Source organism: Stenella coeruleoalba, assembly GCF_951394435.1.
Source record: "Stenella coeruleoalba genome assembly, chromosome: 3".
NCBI lineage: Eukaryota > Metazoa > Chordata > Mammalia > Artiodactyla > Delphinidae > Stenella > Stenella coeruleoalba.
In genome coordinates, this window is record NC_137148.1 from 125,722,390 (window position 1) to 125,738,428 (window position 16,039).

At 40.6% G+C, this 16,039-nt stretch overlaps 1 protein-coding gene across 3 annotated transcripts in view; it reads left to right on the forward strand.

Moving 5' to 3' along the window:
• Nucleotides 1-16,039, forward strand: part of HMGXB3 (HMG-box containing 3) — a gene marked incomplete at its 3' end in the record, with an annotated part of 58,325 nt that overhangs the window by 24,557 nt on the left and 17,729 nt on the right. For 2 of the 3 annotated variants that reach the window (XM_079917724.1, XM_079917726.1), the window contains 4 exons: nucleotides 1,510-1,608; nucleotides 3,161-3,310; nucleotides 7,777-8,078; nucleotides 8,583-8,710. In XM_079917724.1, the coding sequence (XP_079773850.1) occupies nucleotides 1,510-1,608; nucleotides 3,161-3,310; nucleotides 7,777-8,078; nucleotides 8,583-8,710 (679 nt within the window). The remainder of the gene's footprint in view (nucleotides 1-1,509; nucleotides 1,609-3,160; nucleotides 3,311-7,776; nucleotides 8,079-8,582; nucleotides 8,711-16,039) is intronic. The other variant, XM_079917725.1, reaches the window with a different exon arrangement.

Here is a 16,039-nt window from a genome sequence, read left to right on the forward strand (position 1 = left end):
CAGAAATAACTGATATTGATGGTCTGGTGTGCGCTCATTCAGCCAAGTTCTTTCCTGCATTAGTCTGTGTTTATCTTTTAAATGTAATTTTTAAACCTAAAAGCATGGCTCTTTCTCCATGTACTGGTTTGTAACCAGTACAGTTCATTCCATTTAATGATAGAGCTATTAAAGATTTCTCAGGTGTCAAAATTGCATGTGTTCAAGTATATTTATTATTAGATTTTTTTTTTTAGTTGTTTCGCCATTTGTGACTTGAATATGATCAAAGATCCGTAAATCAGCACTTTTGAGAGCATAGCCGTCAGTAACAAACACATTTCTACATCACAGCCCGGTAAATATATACATATATATACACATGAAAAGTTTAATGAAGCTATGCCCTTATTTTATGCAGTCATTTTTCCATTTCTTTTTCCAAAATGCTGGTTTCAGCCCATTAAGTTAATTTCACAATCCCTCAGTTTGAAATTGAAAACCCTGACATGGACCAAATTGGAATAGGAGTATCAAGTCTGCCATCTCCCTTGCCATGTGCTCTCTGTCAGGGAACTGCTTTTGTTTGATAGTTCTAAATTTGCCCCAACAAGGCTATCAGCCAGCTTCTACTTTGAAGGTTGATCTGTTTTCACCCAAATGTGGTGTCACCACTGGGTGCATGTGTGATCTTGGGGAATAGAAGGACGGTAATCGAGTCTGCTTCAGCTGCTTCCTAGATTTCCAGCCCTTAGATTCCCTTCATGTGTGTAAATTCCCAGTCTTCTGTGTAGTTTCCTTTTAATTGGCAAATTGGGTATTTGTTAAAAAGCCATAAACCCTTTTACTAGTCTTAAACCCGTTAAGTTACATGAAATCTTATGTTCTGAAAATTAACTTAAATTCATTATTACAGAATAATTATTTTTAATTTAGAATGCTTTCGTCATCTTTTCTTTTTTACATTCCATATAGAACATTTGAAAATTTTTATAGATAGTGGTAAAATGGAAAACAACCATGATCTTTCCCTCAACCTGTGACACTTTAGTGAATAATCTTTCAAACTTCTTGTTTTTTTTTTTTTTTTTTTTTTGGCCGTGCCATGCAGGTTGCAGGTTGCAGGTTGCAGGATCTTAGTTCCCTGGCCAGGGATTGAACCCAGACCCCCAGCAGTGGAAGTGTGGCGTCCTAACCACTGGACCACCAGGGAATTCCCCAGACTTCTTTATGTCAGCATAATTCAACCACATAGTTGTGTACAGAGCTATTACATTGTAAATCAGACTCATAGTGTTTCTGATATGCAGTGTTAGAAGCTGTGCAAAAGAGTGTGGGAACCCCTGGAGTTGAAAGTGACACTCAACCTTTGGTGGGCTGGTGACTGCTGACTAGCATTCCAGAGGGCTCATTTGGAGCGTAGCTCTACAAATGCCTGGGCAACTGTTTCCTCAAGCTGTTTCAGGACACAGGACCTCAGGAGTTTGACTGAGGTTCAGAAGCACTAAAATAATTTGTTTTGATCTACAGCTACCAAATGGCCCAGCCAACAGGACATCTCAGGTGAAAGTTGTAGAGGTCAAGCCTGATATGTTTCCTCCATATAAGTATAGCTGCACCGTCACACTGGTAAGTGCAGACAGGTGATGGGTTGACATAGAGGTGGTTTGATTGTGTGGTTGAGAGTGAGTAGGAGTCTGAGGTGGGTGGGGAGTGGTACTTGGGAGTGAGAGTAGGGTGAGGGCTAGATCATAGATTCTGAAGATCCTGTCAGTGGTACAGATGATAGCTACTGGGTGAATCATCTAGGTTTGCTCTTTTTCCCAGATGAGATCCATGAAGTGTAGGCCAGCTGAGACCAGGATACTTCTTTTGAGAGTAGCTGGAGATGAGAATCCAGTCTAGCTTCAACATTCAGTCTTTGGACCTTTGGACCTTTTAGCCTCAAAAGTGTGGTCTACATATAAGTTCGAGAAATGTATTTTTTTCCTCCCTAAAACAGAGTCACATTCAGTACTAGTATCTGAAAGGGTTTGAGAAGTGCTTTAGTGAAGCAACTTTTGTTTAGCCTGGTGTTTCTCACCAAGGTTTTCCCTCCCCCACTTTTATTTTTAACATAACACATGTTAACATCCCAATAAATGAATGTGTGACTCTGGGGTCGTCCTTTTGCAGGGTAAGCAGCCTGGAGCAGTGGAGTAAACACTGGGTGTCGAAAGACCTAGTCCAAAAGTGGTTCTGGCTCTGCTGCTAGCATGGCATCTAACCTTGAGCAAGGCTCTTTCCTTCTCTGGTCCTCAGTTTTCAGTCTGTAAAATACTCTGTTGGTTTAGAAAGCATGTTAGGGCTTCTCTTGCTCAACGTTCTCTAGTTTTGTTGATCCTTAAGGTACCAATCAGCCAGGTATCATTTGGCAGTTTCCCTGGATGAGTAAGATACACAGATCTTGAGAAAGCAGCTAGATTTTTAAAAATTCAGAAACTTTATTGAGCACCTGCTCTGTGCCATGCCCTGTGCTAGGATTCAGTAGCAACAAGACAGCGCATAGTATGGTGGGTCAGTGCCTCATCTGGCCTGATCCTTGGGGAGAGTGTCTCTCTTATCCTAGAGAGCTGCTCAGGCTTCTTCTTCTAAAGACCTAATTACTACCTTCTCCATGCCATCCATCCCTTCACTATCTCTTCCGTTTGGCTATGAGAGGCCACTAGGGATACCATCTGGTGGGAACTGCCCAGGACCTTCTCTTCGGCTAATTAGACTGTAGCTTGTCGTAGGAGTCTAGGTGCCAGAGGTTTGAGCTTAAATAGTCCAGAAGTCACAATTTATCTTCATTGGAGCTTGAAATCTTTGGTTCACCACAGTCTCTGGCACTCTGTTAGAACAGACCTGTTTCACTCTGCTGATTGCCTGGACCCTGAAGGCAGTTGAATTTCTGACCTTTGAGATTCAACTCACTTGTTTCACAGTTAGGGAAGGACTTGCCACAATTATTTAGGCTGTATTAAGACTGAAAGGGGATAGCTGCAGAAAAAGTGTCTTGCTTCAAGGCTCTTGGAGAGTTCGTCTAAATCTGGTTTTGTGATTGCCCTCTCTGTTTTACCCACAGCAGGTCATCCTGATTCTCGGCTCTGCCCAGGTGTAAGTTGACTTGTAGAATTGAACTGCAGTCTTACTTTTTTAGGATTTGGGCCTGGCTACATCAAGAGGTCGGGGAAAGTGCAAGAATCCCTCTTGTAGCTATGTCTACACCAATCGGCATAAACCGCGGATTTGTCCCAGCTGTGGTTTTAACCTTGCCAAAGACCGGACTGAGAAAACCGCCAAGGTTCTCGTGAGTTCCTTCCCCAAACACACCCCACAGCCTTGGATTGGGCTCTGTTAGCAGACCAGCTTTAGGAGAAATAAAAGGATTTCTTAGTACACAGTAGTAGTTAGCACCCGAACTGGAACCAAGTTACAGGTTCTGAACCTGGGCAAGTGCCTTCTTTCTGGGCTTCCTTGTCCTCTTTGCCAAGCTGTGGGGGCTGACCAGATACCTTGATCTCTGTGAACCTTCTAGCTCAGTGGACCAAAAGTTCATTCACGGGGGTGCCGGGGGGAAGCCAACATGGGTCTTAAAGAGGATTCTGAAGAAGAGAGGGGTGGAAGGGTTACATCCTTTTAGCTCTGAGGCTAGTGAAGGGCCTGTAAATAGAATTTTGGTAAATACAGAGTGCCAACCCCAGGACATTGTAGATGAGATTACTGCTTCTCAGGTTTCTTGCAGAGCATTTGGCCAACCACAAAGCTTTCCTTCTAGCAGTGTGGCAGGCCTCCTCCCTGAAGTTGGGCCAAACTGTTTGGATAGTAAAACACATTCCACTTGGCTTCTTAGGGCTTGTTTTTTGTTGTTGTTGTTTGTTGGTTTATTAGAACCTGGGAAAATAGGCAGTTTCAGAGGGCCTCTGAATTTCCACATGTGAATTTTTTTAAGTGAACAGAAAGATGTAGTACCTAAGGCAGGGAATAGAATGACTAGGATGAGGGTAAGAAGAGAGATGTCATTCATCCGCTTTGCAGGGAAAGAGGATGGCACGCGGAACAACAGGTCAGGATCCAAGATGGAGCCTGGTTACTCCAGATCTCAGCTGCACCTCACAGGATGTGCAGGATGTGGGTGGAAGGGGAAGGCATGCCATATACTCAGGGACTAGTATGAGCAGAAGTGAAGAGGTAGGGAGTCTGGTGTTCGTTCCGTTGGGTTAGAGGAGAGAGTGTGTGGGGAGGATTATGGAAAACAAGTCTTGAAAGGCATATTGGGGCCATATCATGGACGATCTTTAATGCTAAGACCTGGCAGTTTATTTTTTAGGCAGTGGGGTCACACTGAATGTTCTTGAGTCAGGGAGAGACCCAGAAGGTTATGTCAGGAGGTCAGGGAGTTTGGGAGTGGACAGGACTGAGGGGGGTGGGGACTGCCTCTAGCTAAGTTTTCTGTGCATATGGAGGGGAGGGGCTTTCTGGCAGATGAATCTCACCCCCTTGATCTTCAGGTCTGTGCTTGAGATGGTGTTCTGAGGTTATCATCTTTGTGAGAAAGGGAAGTGGAACTAAAGTAAAGGAAAAAAACACTGAGACTAGGAATTGAGAGACCTGCCTGGGAGTGACCCTAAGCTGCTCGCTTTCCCTCTCCTGAATTTTTGTTTCCCCGTCAGTAAAACAAGGCAGGCAAGGTGGATTAGATCTGGGCATTTTATTCTCAGGGCCATGAGCCCTAGAGAACACTCAGAATTGAGCTTAAAGGAGTCTGTAAACCCTTGAAATTGCATGTAAAATGGTTCCATACCTTCCATCATATTCTGTTGTCCCACACGGTGCCCTCTGCTGGCAGTGAGCTTTCCTTTTGGCTTCTCCATGTGTTTAATGTGCTCCGCTTCACGTTAAAAGCATCGACCACACCCTGTCTTTTTTTTTTCCTTCAAGAAAATGCATGTTATTTAATAAATAGGGATGATTGTAGTGTAATATAAAGAAAACTGATTTAGATCTACAACTTACACCCCAAATGAACTCCATGTCAATTATTTGGTTATAGAAATGCAAAAAGAAAAAAAAAAAAGTAAAGCATTAGTTACAAAAAATAAAGTTATGCTACCATTCCCAGAATTTAAATAAAGTATGAAGAAACATTATAACATTGTATTACTCAGACATCCTTTGTTTGTTTAAACTATTTCCTTAAGTCAGTTTCCCAGAGTAAAACTGTTGGTGCACACACACACAACACACATTTTCGTGGTTCTTGATAGGTGTTGAGAATCAAATTCAGAGCACATGTTTTTGACAAATATGAGAATACATATTTCTAGACAGAATTAAACAAAATATCTGAACTAAAGCCCATCTAGAACATCATACATTCTGTAATTACAGCAGATGAAATTAGAAATAACCTGTGTCCACCATTGAAATAAAATAAATTATAACATATATTTATAACTAAATATTAAGATGTTGCATAAAAAGATAAATATAAAGATTAGTCTGCAAAATGGAAATGGTTTATGATCTAATAAGTGAAAAAATTTAGATGGTATGGGTAGTTTGATTAGAACTCTGTAGAAATGTGGATATAAAGGTTCTAAGGAAGCATAGAGAAATAGAAAATATTGACCACACCCTGTCTTGACTCTCTGTTAGCTCCCTGTGAGACCGAGATTACTTGTAGGACAGGTGTGTCTGTTGCCCCCATACTACTACTTTTTTTTTTTTTTTTTTTGTGGTACGTGGGCCTCTCACTGTTGGGGCCTCTCCTGTTGCGGAGCACAGGCTCCGGACGCGCAGGCTCAGCGGCCATGGCTCACGGGCCCAGCCGCTCTGCGGCATGTGGGATCTTCCCGGACCGGGGCATGAACCTGTGTCCCCTGCATCTGCCGGCGGACTCTCAACCACTGCGCCACCAGGGAAGCCCCGATACTACTACTTTTTATTTCCCCCACTGGCTGCGTGGTTTGTGGGATCTTAGTTCCCAAACCAGGGATTGAACTTGGGCCCTCAGCTGTGAGAGCGAGGAGCCCTAACCACTGGACCACCCAGGGAATTCCCAGCTCCCATACTTCTAATGCTGGAGCTTACATATATAATGTGTCAGTCCATGATTATGGAATGGAATTGAGTTCTGTGTAGGTAGATGGCTCTGAACATTACTTTTTCCTGTTTCGTTGTAGCTGTTGATGTGACTTACAGTGTGAAAATGGATGTTGGTCTCTAGATCTGGAATGATGAGGTGACTTAACTTTCCAGGTTAGACAGGAGTTATCTAGGCACCTTTTGCCAATTGGTTTCAAATCCCACTCTTATTATATTCTTCTATCTTGGGCTAACTGGTAGCTGCTTACCACCATGACCCTCATCTTCAGACATTCCCTCACCTTCTAATTCTCTAAATTTTGGAGAAGCAAAATATAATTTTTGTTTTCCACAAAATAAAACACTGGTCAGAAACCCAAGGTCCTTTGTGTACCTTCTCTTTGGAGTCCTCTGGTGACCATACATTTCCTGTGCAGTTTGTTGCCAGTGGCTGTAATTAAGACCACAACATCTCTGGGCTGGAATGATCTTCATTCCTTTCCATCTTTCATCTGTGGCTCAGAGCCAAAGGATAGTACGCTTTCCAACCGATCTTCCAGCCCATGATTCAACATAGTCCTGACTGGGAACACACAGCCTCCTGGGGCAACTCATTCTAGTGTCACTCAGCTCTTCTACAGCCATTCATTCATTCTTTCTTTCAGCAAGCATGTATTGAATGTCTATTATTGGTCAGGCTTTGGGGGCTACAAAGATGAATAAGACATGGCCACTTCCCTCTAGGAGCTTACAGTCTAGTTGGGGGGAAAGATAGGTAACCAAACTTACAGATAGTGAGACGAGTTGTCGTAGTTATACTGAGTAATAAGTTGTTACTAAGCAGTTAACTTCTATAAAACAAAATAATGTGTCTAGCAAATATGAATTAGCATCTTTTGTGTGCTCTCATGGTGGTATTGGGAATCAGTAAATAAGCAGGGCAGTGGACTGGTTTACCAACTGTGAGAAAATGAAATCTGCAATAAAGGAGTGGACTCTGGGAGCAAGAAGGAGGGCTTGATTTCACACTGCATTTGCACAAGGGATCAGGGAGGGACCTCCATTGAAAAGGGACCTGCCTCAGAAGGACCTGTTTCAGTGAGTGTTTCAGAACCTTGTTTCCTGGAAGCCTCTGACTGGTGTATAAAGTTCCCTTGTACCAAGAAGCCACACACTATTAAAGATAAATGCTTTAAGCTGTATAGGTACTTGTTTATAAATCATAATTACCATTCATAGAATTTTTGTTGCAATACTATCTCATTTACTGTACAACAACTCTAGGAGATTATTAGTATTTTGATCCTTCATTTCGTAGGTGAGGAAATTGAGGCTCAGAAAGATTAAGTAAATTGCTGTGGGTCACCCATATATATAGCTGTTCAGTGGCCTAACCAGAATTGAACCCCTGGACTGTTATCCTCCAAACCCAATACCCGGTGAATGGGAGCTGACTCTTGAAACCATTACCAAGAGGTGCGTATAATCCTCTCGTTCTACTGGTAGAGAAACAGCGCTAGAGAGAGAAAACACTTGCCGTGAGTCACACAGTGAGTTATTAGCTGAGTTGGTTAGGAACCTAGGTTTCCCAGCTCTCAGTCATGGGCCCATCTCTCTGCCACTCATGGTTTTGGCCTCACGCTGGCTCTTTATGCCCTGGGCGCTTAGTGATCAATCCACTCTCTTCAGGAGGCGAGCTCACCACTCTCGGATGTGCTGAGCGCCACAGAGCCCCTGAGCGCAGCCCAGAGGGAGATCCAGCGCCAGTCAACGCTGCAGCTGCTGCGCAAAGTCCTGCAGATTCCTGAGAACGAGTCAGAGCTGGCTGAGGTCTTCGCCTTGATTCATGAACTCAATAGCTCTCGACTCGTCCTGTCCAACGTGAGTGAGGAGACAGTCACCATCGAGCAGACTTCTTGGTCGAATTATTATGAGTCTCCATCCACGCAGTGCCTTCTCTGTAGCAGCCCATTGTTCAAAGGGGGACAAAAGTAAGCACCTCTTTCAGATTTACCCTTCCCGAGCTGCCCCATCTTACATGGCCTGTACTGCCCCTTCAAATACCTTTAAGGCTATAACCTTTGAAGATGTTCTTCTCAGCTTTTCTTAAGGTTTCCTTTACTTTTCCAATTGTCAGAAATAAAATAATAATGATAATACTGATTATCCATCATTTCTATTGAAATGTTACTATCACCAACTTAGGATTTAGTTTACTTCTGGACTGCCTGGCATAATGCTTGGATTTGGGAATTCATTGGGGTTGGTTAAATTGGGTTATAAGTTCAGAATTATATTAACTTGAGGGGTGATTCTATAGGCCAGTCCAGGGAAGTGGGAACACCCACCTAGAAAATCCTTGGAACGCAAGGTCCAACACCTTCATTTGCCTACTATATTTAAAGTCTTGAGGATTTTTGCCATTGATCGTTGAGCCCAGGAACTGCAGTAAGTTGATTTCCCTTCTGTTTTTTTGTTGATGTTCTTGGTACTAGCTCCCTGGCCGGGCCCCAGGAGTGCTGGCTGCTGACAGCCAGCTGGCTGCAGGTGGTGACTGCCCAGGTGAAGATGTGTCTGAATCCCCATTGTTTGGCCCTGCACAGCTTCATGGACATCTATACAGGTGGGTGCCAGCCTTTTTTCCCTCAGAGGGCATGTTTGAGAACAGCCTCTGTGGGTCAGACCTCTAGTCCTTTGAGACTGGATCTTCTCTCAGATAGGGCTTCTGAGGAAGAGGGTGGTTTTTCCTCCTGGATATCTCAGCCCCAGAAGATTCCGTTTATCTCAGGAGTGTTAGGACTCTCTTATCAGTGCTCTTTAAACAAAGTTAATTGTAAAATAACAGATCTTCGTTGTGGAAAAAACAAAATGCTGACAAGTAAAAAGAAACTAAAAATCACTAGTAATCCTACTGCCGTGAGATGAACACTTAATATTGTGCTCTGTAGTCTTTCAGATGTGTTATTCATCCCTGCAGAATAAAAGAAGATATAGGATTTATAGATCTATAGTTTTTCTTTGAACAAAAGTGGGGCTGTGCTGGATGTTGTTTTGGAGTGTTCTTTTTAAATACAGTGATGTATCATGGACATCTTCCTATGCCAGCAAGTGGAGAAATACATGACCATTTTTAAGGAGTGTGTGATGTTGCATTTTATAGTCCTCTTAATAATTAAGTCTTTTGTACAGCCTTAATTATTTCCTTTGGGCAAATGCCCAAAAGTGGAATTGCTGCATATTCACCCTTTCCTTCCATTCATTCATCAGCATCATTCATTGAACACTGACCATGTACCAACCACTCTGAAAATTTGAATCTTGGGTTTTATATGTAGAATGGAGTGCTGAAGATTAAAGAGTATTTATTATCCTCCTTGTCTTCAGAACCTTATGGTGCCTTATGTAGAATGGAGTGCTGAAGATTAAAGAGTATTTATTATCCTCCTTGTCTTCAGAACCTTATGGTGCCTTATTTTGAATTCATGCTTTTATTGTCTTGTTTTGCCAGATTGAGTTTGTACTACTTTATGCTCTTGTCAGCAGTTAATGAGAATGCCATTTCCCTGCAGTCTGTCTCAGCCTGTAATACCTAGGGTTTATATATATATTTTTTAATTTTAACTTTAAATTTACATGCAGTAAAATTTGCTTTGCTGTTGTGCAGTTCTGTGAGTTCTGACAAATGCACTGAGTTGTGTAACTCCCACCACAATCAGTATATAGAACAGTTCCATCACCTCACAACATTCTTTTTCTGTCCCTTTGTAATCAAACCCACCCCTCACCTCTAACCTCTAGCAACCATTTGATGTTTTCTTCATTCCGTATAGTTCTATCTTTCCAGAGCATCATACAAATCTATAGTACCATTTTGAGTTTGGCTTCTTTCACTAAGTATAATGCCTTTGAAATTCATCCATATTGTTCTTTGTATCAGTAGATTGTTCCTTTTTATTGTTGAGTAGCTTTCCATTGTGTGGAGCACCACACTTGATTTATCTGTTCACTCCTTGAAGGACGTTTGGGATTTTACCAGTCTTTGGCAGGTATGAATAGAGTTGCTGTAAACATTCATGTATAGGCTTTTTTTTATTATTGGAGGACAGTTGCTTTACAATGTTGTGTTAGTTTCTACTATACAGCAAAGTGAATCAGCTATACGTATACATATATCCCCTCCTTTTTGGATTTCCTTCCCATTTAGGTCACCACAGAGCACTGAGTAGAGTTCCTTGTGCTATACAGTAGGTTCTCGTTAGTTATCTCTTTTATACATAGTATCAATAGTGTATATATGGCAATCCCAATCTCCCAATTCATTCCACACACACCCCCCTTTCCTCTTTGGTATCCGTATGTTTGTTCTCTACATCTGTTCATGTATAGGCTTTTGTGTAAACAAAAATTTTCATTTCTTTTGGGTAAATACCCTAGGAGTCAGATTGCTGTGCCATGTGATAAGTGTATATTTAATTTTATAAGAAATCGCCAAACCGTTTACCTAAATGTTGCTGCCATTTTTCATTCCTTCTAACAATGGGTGAGAGTTCCAGTTTGCCTCACTTGTCAGCACTTGGTAATGTCTAGTTTTTTGTGTGTGTTTTAGCCATTCTAATAGGTGTGTGTAGTAGTAACTCATTGTGGTTTCAGTTTCTATTTCCTCAATGACTAATGATGTTGAGCATCTTTTCATGGGCTTATTTGCCATTTGTATTTCTTTGGTGAAGTACCTGTTCCATCTTTGGCCCATTGAACTGGGTTGTTTTCTTGCTGTTGAGTTTTAAATGTTCTTTATATAGTCTGGATACAGGTCCTTTGTCAGATAAGTGATTTGCAGATACTTTATACTTTATTATGGTCTGTGGCTTGTATTCTCATTCTCTTAACACAATCTCCCACAGAGCGAAAGTTCTTAATTAAGGACCAATTCATCATTTTTTTCTTTTAGAGATTGTTTTTGATGTTATTGCTAAGATGTCTTTACCTAGGTGGAGATCGTAAGTATTTTTCCTATGTTTTCTGCTAAAAATTTTATAATTTATCGTTTACATTTAAGTCTATGATCCATTTTTAATTGATTTTTATATAAAGTATGAGGCCCAGATTGAAGGTTTTTTTCTCCATTTGGACATCCATTTCTTTCACCATTTGTTGAAAAGTAGTCCTTTCTCCTTTGAATTGCCTTTGCTCCTTTATTGGAAATCGATTGACCATGTATGTGTGGGTCTATTTCTGCACCCTGTTCTATTGGTTTATGCTGTCTATCCTTTAGCAAATACCGCACGTTGTCTTGATTGCTGCAGCTTTGTAGTAAGTCTTATAGTCAGGTAGTGTGAATCCTCCAACCTTGTTTTTCCTGAATTGTTTTAACTGTTTAGTTTCTTGCATTCCCATATAAATTTTAGAATCAGCTTGTTAGTGTCTACAGAATCCTGCTAGAATTTTTTTTTTTTTTTTTTGCTGTACGCGGGCCTCTCACTGTTGTGGCCTCTCCCGTTGCGGAGCACAGGCTCCGGACGCGCAGGCTCAGCGGCCACGGCTCACGGGCCCAGCTGCTCCGCGGCACGTGGGATCCTCCCAGACCGGGGCATGAACCCGCGTCCCCCACATCGGCAGGCGGACTCTCAACCACTGCGCCACCAGGGAAGCCCCCCTGCTAGAATTTTAATTGGGATTGTGTTAAATCTGTATATCGGTTTGGGGATGTTTGACATGCTTAAAGATACTGAGTCTTCCAATCCGTGAACATGGTCTATCTCTCCATTTTATTACATTTTCTTTTGTTTTTCTCATCAGTGTTTTGTTGTTTTCAGCATATAGTTCCGGTACATATTTTGTTAGCTTATACTAAATGACATGGTTCAATTTCTAACTGTTCAGTGCTAGTATAGAAATACAATTGGGTTTTGTCTATTGATTTTATTCAGTGACCTTGCAAAACTCACTTATTAACTTTAGGAACTTTTTGTAGATTAGTATTATAATTTTTTACATTTTTTGTCAATTTGATAGGTAAAAACTGAAATATCATTTTTTTAAAATTTATTTTGTATTGAAGTATAGTTGATTTACAATGTTGTGTTAATTTCTGCTGTACAGCAGAGTGACTCAGTTATATACATATATACATCCTTTTTAAATATTCTTTTCCATTATGGTTTATCCCAGGATATTGAATATAGTTCCCTGCGCTATACAGTAGGACCTTGTTGCTTATCCAGTCTATATGTAATATGTACTAACCCCAACTCCCAGTCCATCCCTCCCCTACCTCTCTTCCCCCTTGGCAACCACAAATCTGTTCTCTGTGTCCGAGTCTGTTTCTGTTTCATAGATAGGTTCATTTGTGCCTTATTTTAGATTCCACATATAAGTGATATCGTACGGTATTTGTCTTTCTCTTTCGGACTTACTTCACTTGGTATGGTAATCTCTAGTTGTATTCATGTTGCTGCATGTGCCATTATTTTTTTATGGCTGAGTAGTGTATTGTGTATGTGGGATCTTCCCAGACTGGGGCACGGACCCGTGTCCCCTGCATCGGCAGGCGGACTCTCAACCACTGCGCCACCAGGGAAGCCCACGTGTATCCTTTTGAACTACGTCTTTTTCCAGATATATGCCCAGGCGTGGGATCATATGGTAATATCTTTTTAGTTTTCCATACTCTTTTCCATAGTGGCTGCACTAACTTGCATTCCCACCAACAGTGTAGGAGGGTTCCCTTTTCTCCACACCCTCTCCAGCATTTATTGTGTATAGACTTTTTAATGATGGCCATTCTGACTGGTGTGAGTTGGTGGTACCTCACTGTAGTTTTGATTTGCATTTCTCTAATAATTAGTGATGTTGAACATCATTTCATGTGCCTATTGACCATCTATCTGTCTTCTTTGGATAAATGTCTATTTAGGTCTTCTAGCCATTTTTTGATTTGGCTGTTTGGTTTTTTTCTTTGGTTGTTGTTGAGTTGTATGAACTGTTTGTATATTTTGGAAGTTAAGCCCTTGCTGGTCACATTGTTCGCAAATATTTTTTCCCATTCCATAAGTTGTCTTTTCGTTTTGTTTATGGTTTCCTTTGCTGTGCAAAAGCTTGTAAATTTGATTAGGTCCCATTTGTTTATTTTTTTATTTTTTGCGGTACGCGGGCCTCTCACTGTTGTGGCCTCTCTCGTTGCGGAACACAGGCTCCAGACACGCAGGCTCAGCGGCCATGGCTCACGGGCCCAGCTGCTCCACGGCATGTGGGATCCTCCTGGACCGGGGCACGAACCCGTGTCCCCTGCATCGGCAGGCGGACTCCCATTTGTTTATTTTTGTTTTTATTTTGTTTATTTTCTGTTGCCTTGGGAGACCTAAGAAAATAGTGGTACAGTTTCTATCAGAGAATGTTTTGCCTACAGTCTCTTCTAGGAATTTTATGGGGTCTTGTCTTATATTTAAGTCTTTAAGCCATTTTGAGTTTATTTTTGTGCATGGTGTGAGGGTGTGTTCTAACTTCATTGATTTACAGGCAGCTGTCCAACTTACCCAGCACCACTTGATGAAGATACTTCCTTTTTCCCATTGTATATTCTTGCCTCCTTTGTTGAAGATTAATTGGCCATGGGGGTGTGGGTTTATTTCTGGGCTCTCTGTTCTGTTCCGTTGATCTGTTTGTTTTTGTGCCAGTACCACACTGTTTTGATTACTGTAGCTTTGAAGTATTGTCTGAAGTCGGGAAGGGTTATGCCTCCTGATTTGTTCCTTTTCCTCAGGATTGCTTTAGCAATTCTGGGTCTTTTGTGATTCCATATAAATTTTAGGATTATTTGTTATCGTTCTGTGAAAAATGTCCTGGGTAATTTGATAGGGATCCCATTAAATCTGTAGATTGCTTTGGGTAGTTGCCATTTTAACAATATTAATTCTTCCAGTCCAAGAGCATGGGATATCTTTCCATTTCTTTGAATCATCTTCAGTTTCCTTTATTAATGTTTTTTAATTCTCAGCATATAAGTCTTTCACTTCCTTGGTCAGGTTTATTCCTAAGTTTTGTATTTTGGGTTTTTTGGGGGTGTGATTTTAAAAGGTATTGTTTTTTTCACATTCCCTTTCTGCTATTTCATTGTTGTTGTAAAGAAATGCAATCTCTTTCTGTATGTTAATCTTGTATCCTGCTGCCTTGCTAAATTCATTTATCAGTTCTGTTAGTTTCTGTGTGGAGTCTCCAGCGTTTTCTATGTATAGCATCATGTCATGTGCATATAGTGACAGTTTTACCTCTTCCCTTCCAATTTGTTTACCTTTTATTTCTTTTTCTTGTCTGATTGCTGTAGCTAGGACTTCCAATACTATGTTGAATAGAAGTGGTGAGAGTGGACATCCTTGTCTTATTCCAGATTTTAGCAGGAAGGCTTGTCATAAATAGCTTTTATTATGTTGAGATATGTTCCCTCTATGCCCATTTTGGTAAGAGTTTTTATCATGAATGGATGTTGAATTTAGTCATATGCTTTTTCTGCATCTATTGAGATGATCATGTGGTTTTTGTCTTTTCTTTTGTTAACGTGGTATAGCACATTTATTTTTTGTATGTTGGTCCATCCTTGTGAACTTGGGGTGAATTCCACTTGGTTGTGGTGTATGATCTTTTTTATGCATTGTATTCGGTTTGCTAGTGTTTTGTTGAGAATTTTTGCATCTATGTTCATCAAAGATATTGGCCTGTAGTTTTCTTTTTTGGTGGTATCTTTGTCTGGTTTTGGTATCAGGGTGATGGTGGCTTCATAGAATATCTTTGGGAGTGTTCCCTCCTCTTCAGTCTTTTGGAAGAGTTTGAGAAGGATCAGTAAAAGTTTCTCTTTGTATGGTAGAATTTGCCTGTGAAGCCATCTGGCCCTGGACTTTTGTTTGTAGATAGTTTTTTAAATTACATATTCTATTTCAGTTCCAGTGATTGATCTGTTCAAAGTATCTGTTTCTTCTTGATTCAGTTTTGGTGGGCTGTATGTTTCTAGAAAGTTGTCCATTTCTTCTTGGTTGTTGAATTTGTTGGCATATGATTGTTCATAGTATTCTTTTGTGGTTTTTTGTATTTCTATGGTATCAGTTGAGATTTCTCCTTTTCTGTTTCTTATTTTGTTTATTTGGGTTCTCTTTTCATCTTGGTGAGAATGGCCAGAGGTTTGTCAATTTTGTTTACCCTTTCAAAGAACCAGCTCTTGGTTTTATTCGTTTTTTTTTCTATTTTTTTAAATCTCTATTTTATTTCTTCTCTCATCTCTATTATTTCCTTCCTTCTGCTGACTAGGTTTTGTTTGTTCTTATTTTTCTAAGTCTTTTAGGTGGTAGATTAGGTTGTTTGAGATTTTTCTTGTTTTTTGAGGAAGGCTTGTATAGCTGTGAGCTTCCCTCTAAGAACTGTTTTTGGTGCATCCCATAGATTTTGTATGGTTGTGTTTTCATTGTCATTTGCCTCAAGGCATTTTAAAATTTCCTTTTTGATTTCCTCATTGACCCATTGGTTTTTTAGTAACACGTAGTTTAGTCTTCATGTAATCGTTTTTTTCTCATTTCTTTTCCTGTGGCTAATTTCTACTTTCATGCCATTGTGGTCAGAGAAGATGCTTGCAATAATTTCTATACTCTTAAATTTGTTGGTTAGTTTTATGCCCTAGTATGTGGTCAATCCTCGAGAATGTTCCATGTGCCCTCGAAAAGAATGTGTATTCTGAGTTTTTTGGATGTAGTATCCTGAAATAATCAAGTCTAACTGTTCTGTTGTATCATTTTGAATCTGTTGCCTTATTGATTTTCTGTCTAGAAGATCTGTCCATTAATATGAGTGGGGTGTTAAAGTCTCCTACTATTATCGTAGTCCTATCAGTTTCTCCCTTTATGTCTGTTAATATTCTGTGTATTTAGGTGCTCCTGTATAGGGTGCATATATGTTAATGAGTGTAATATCC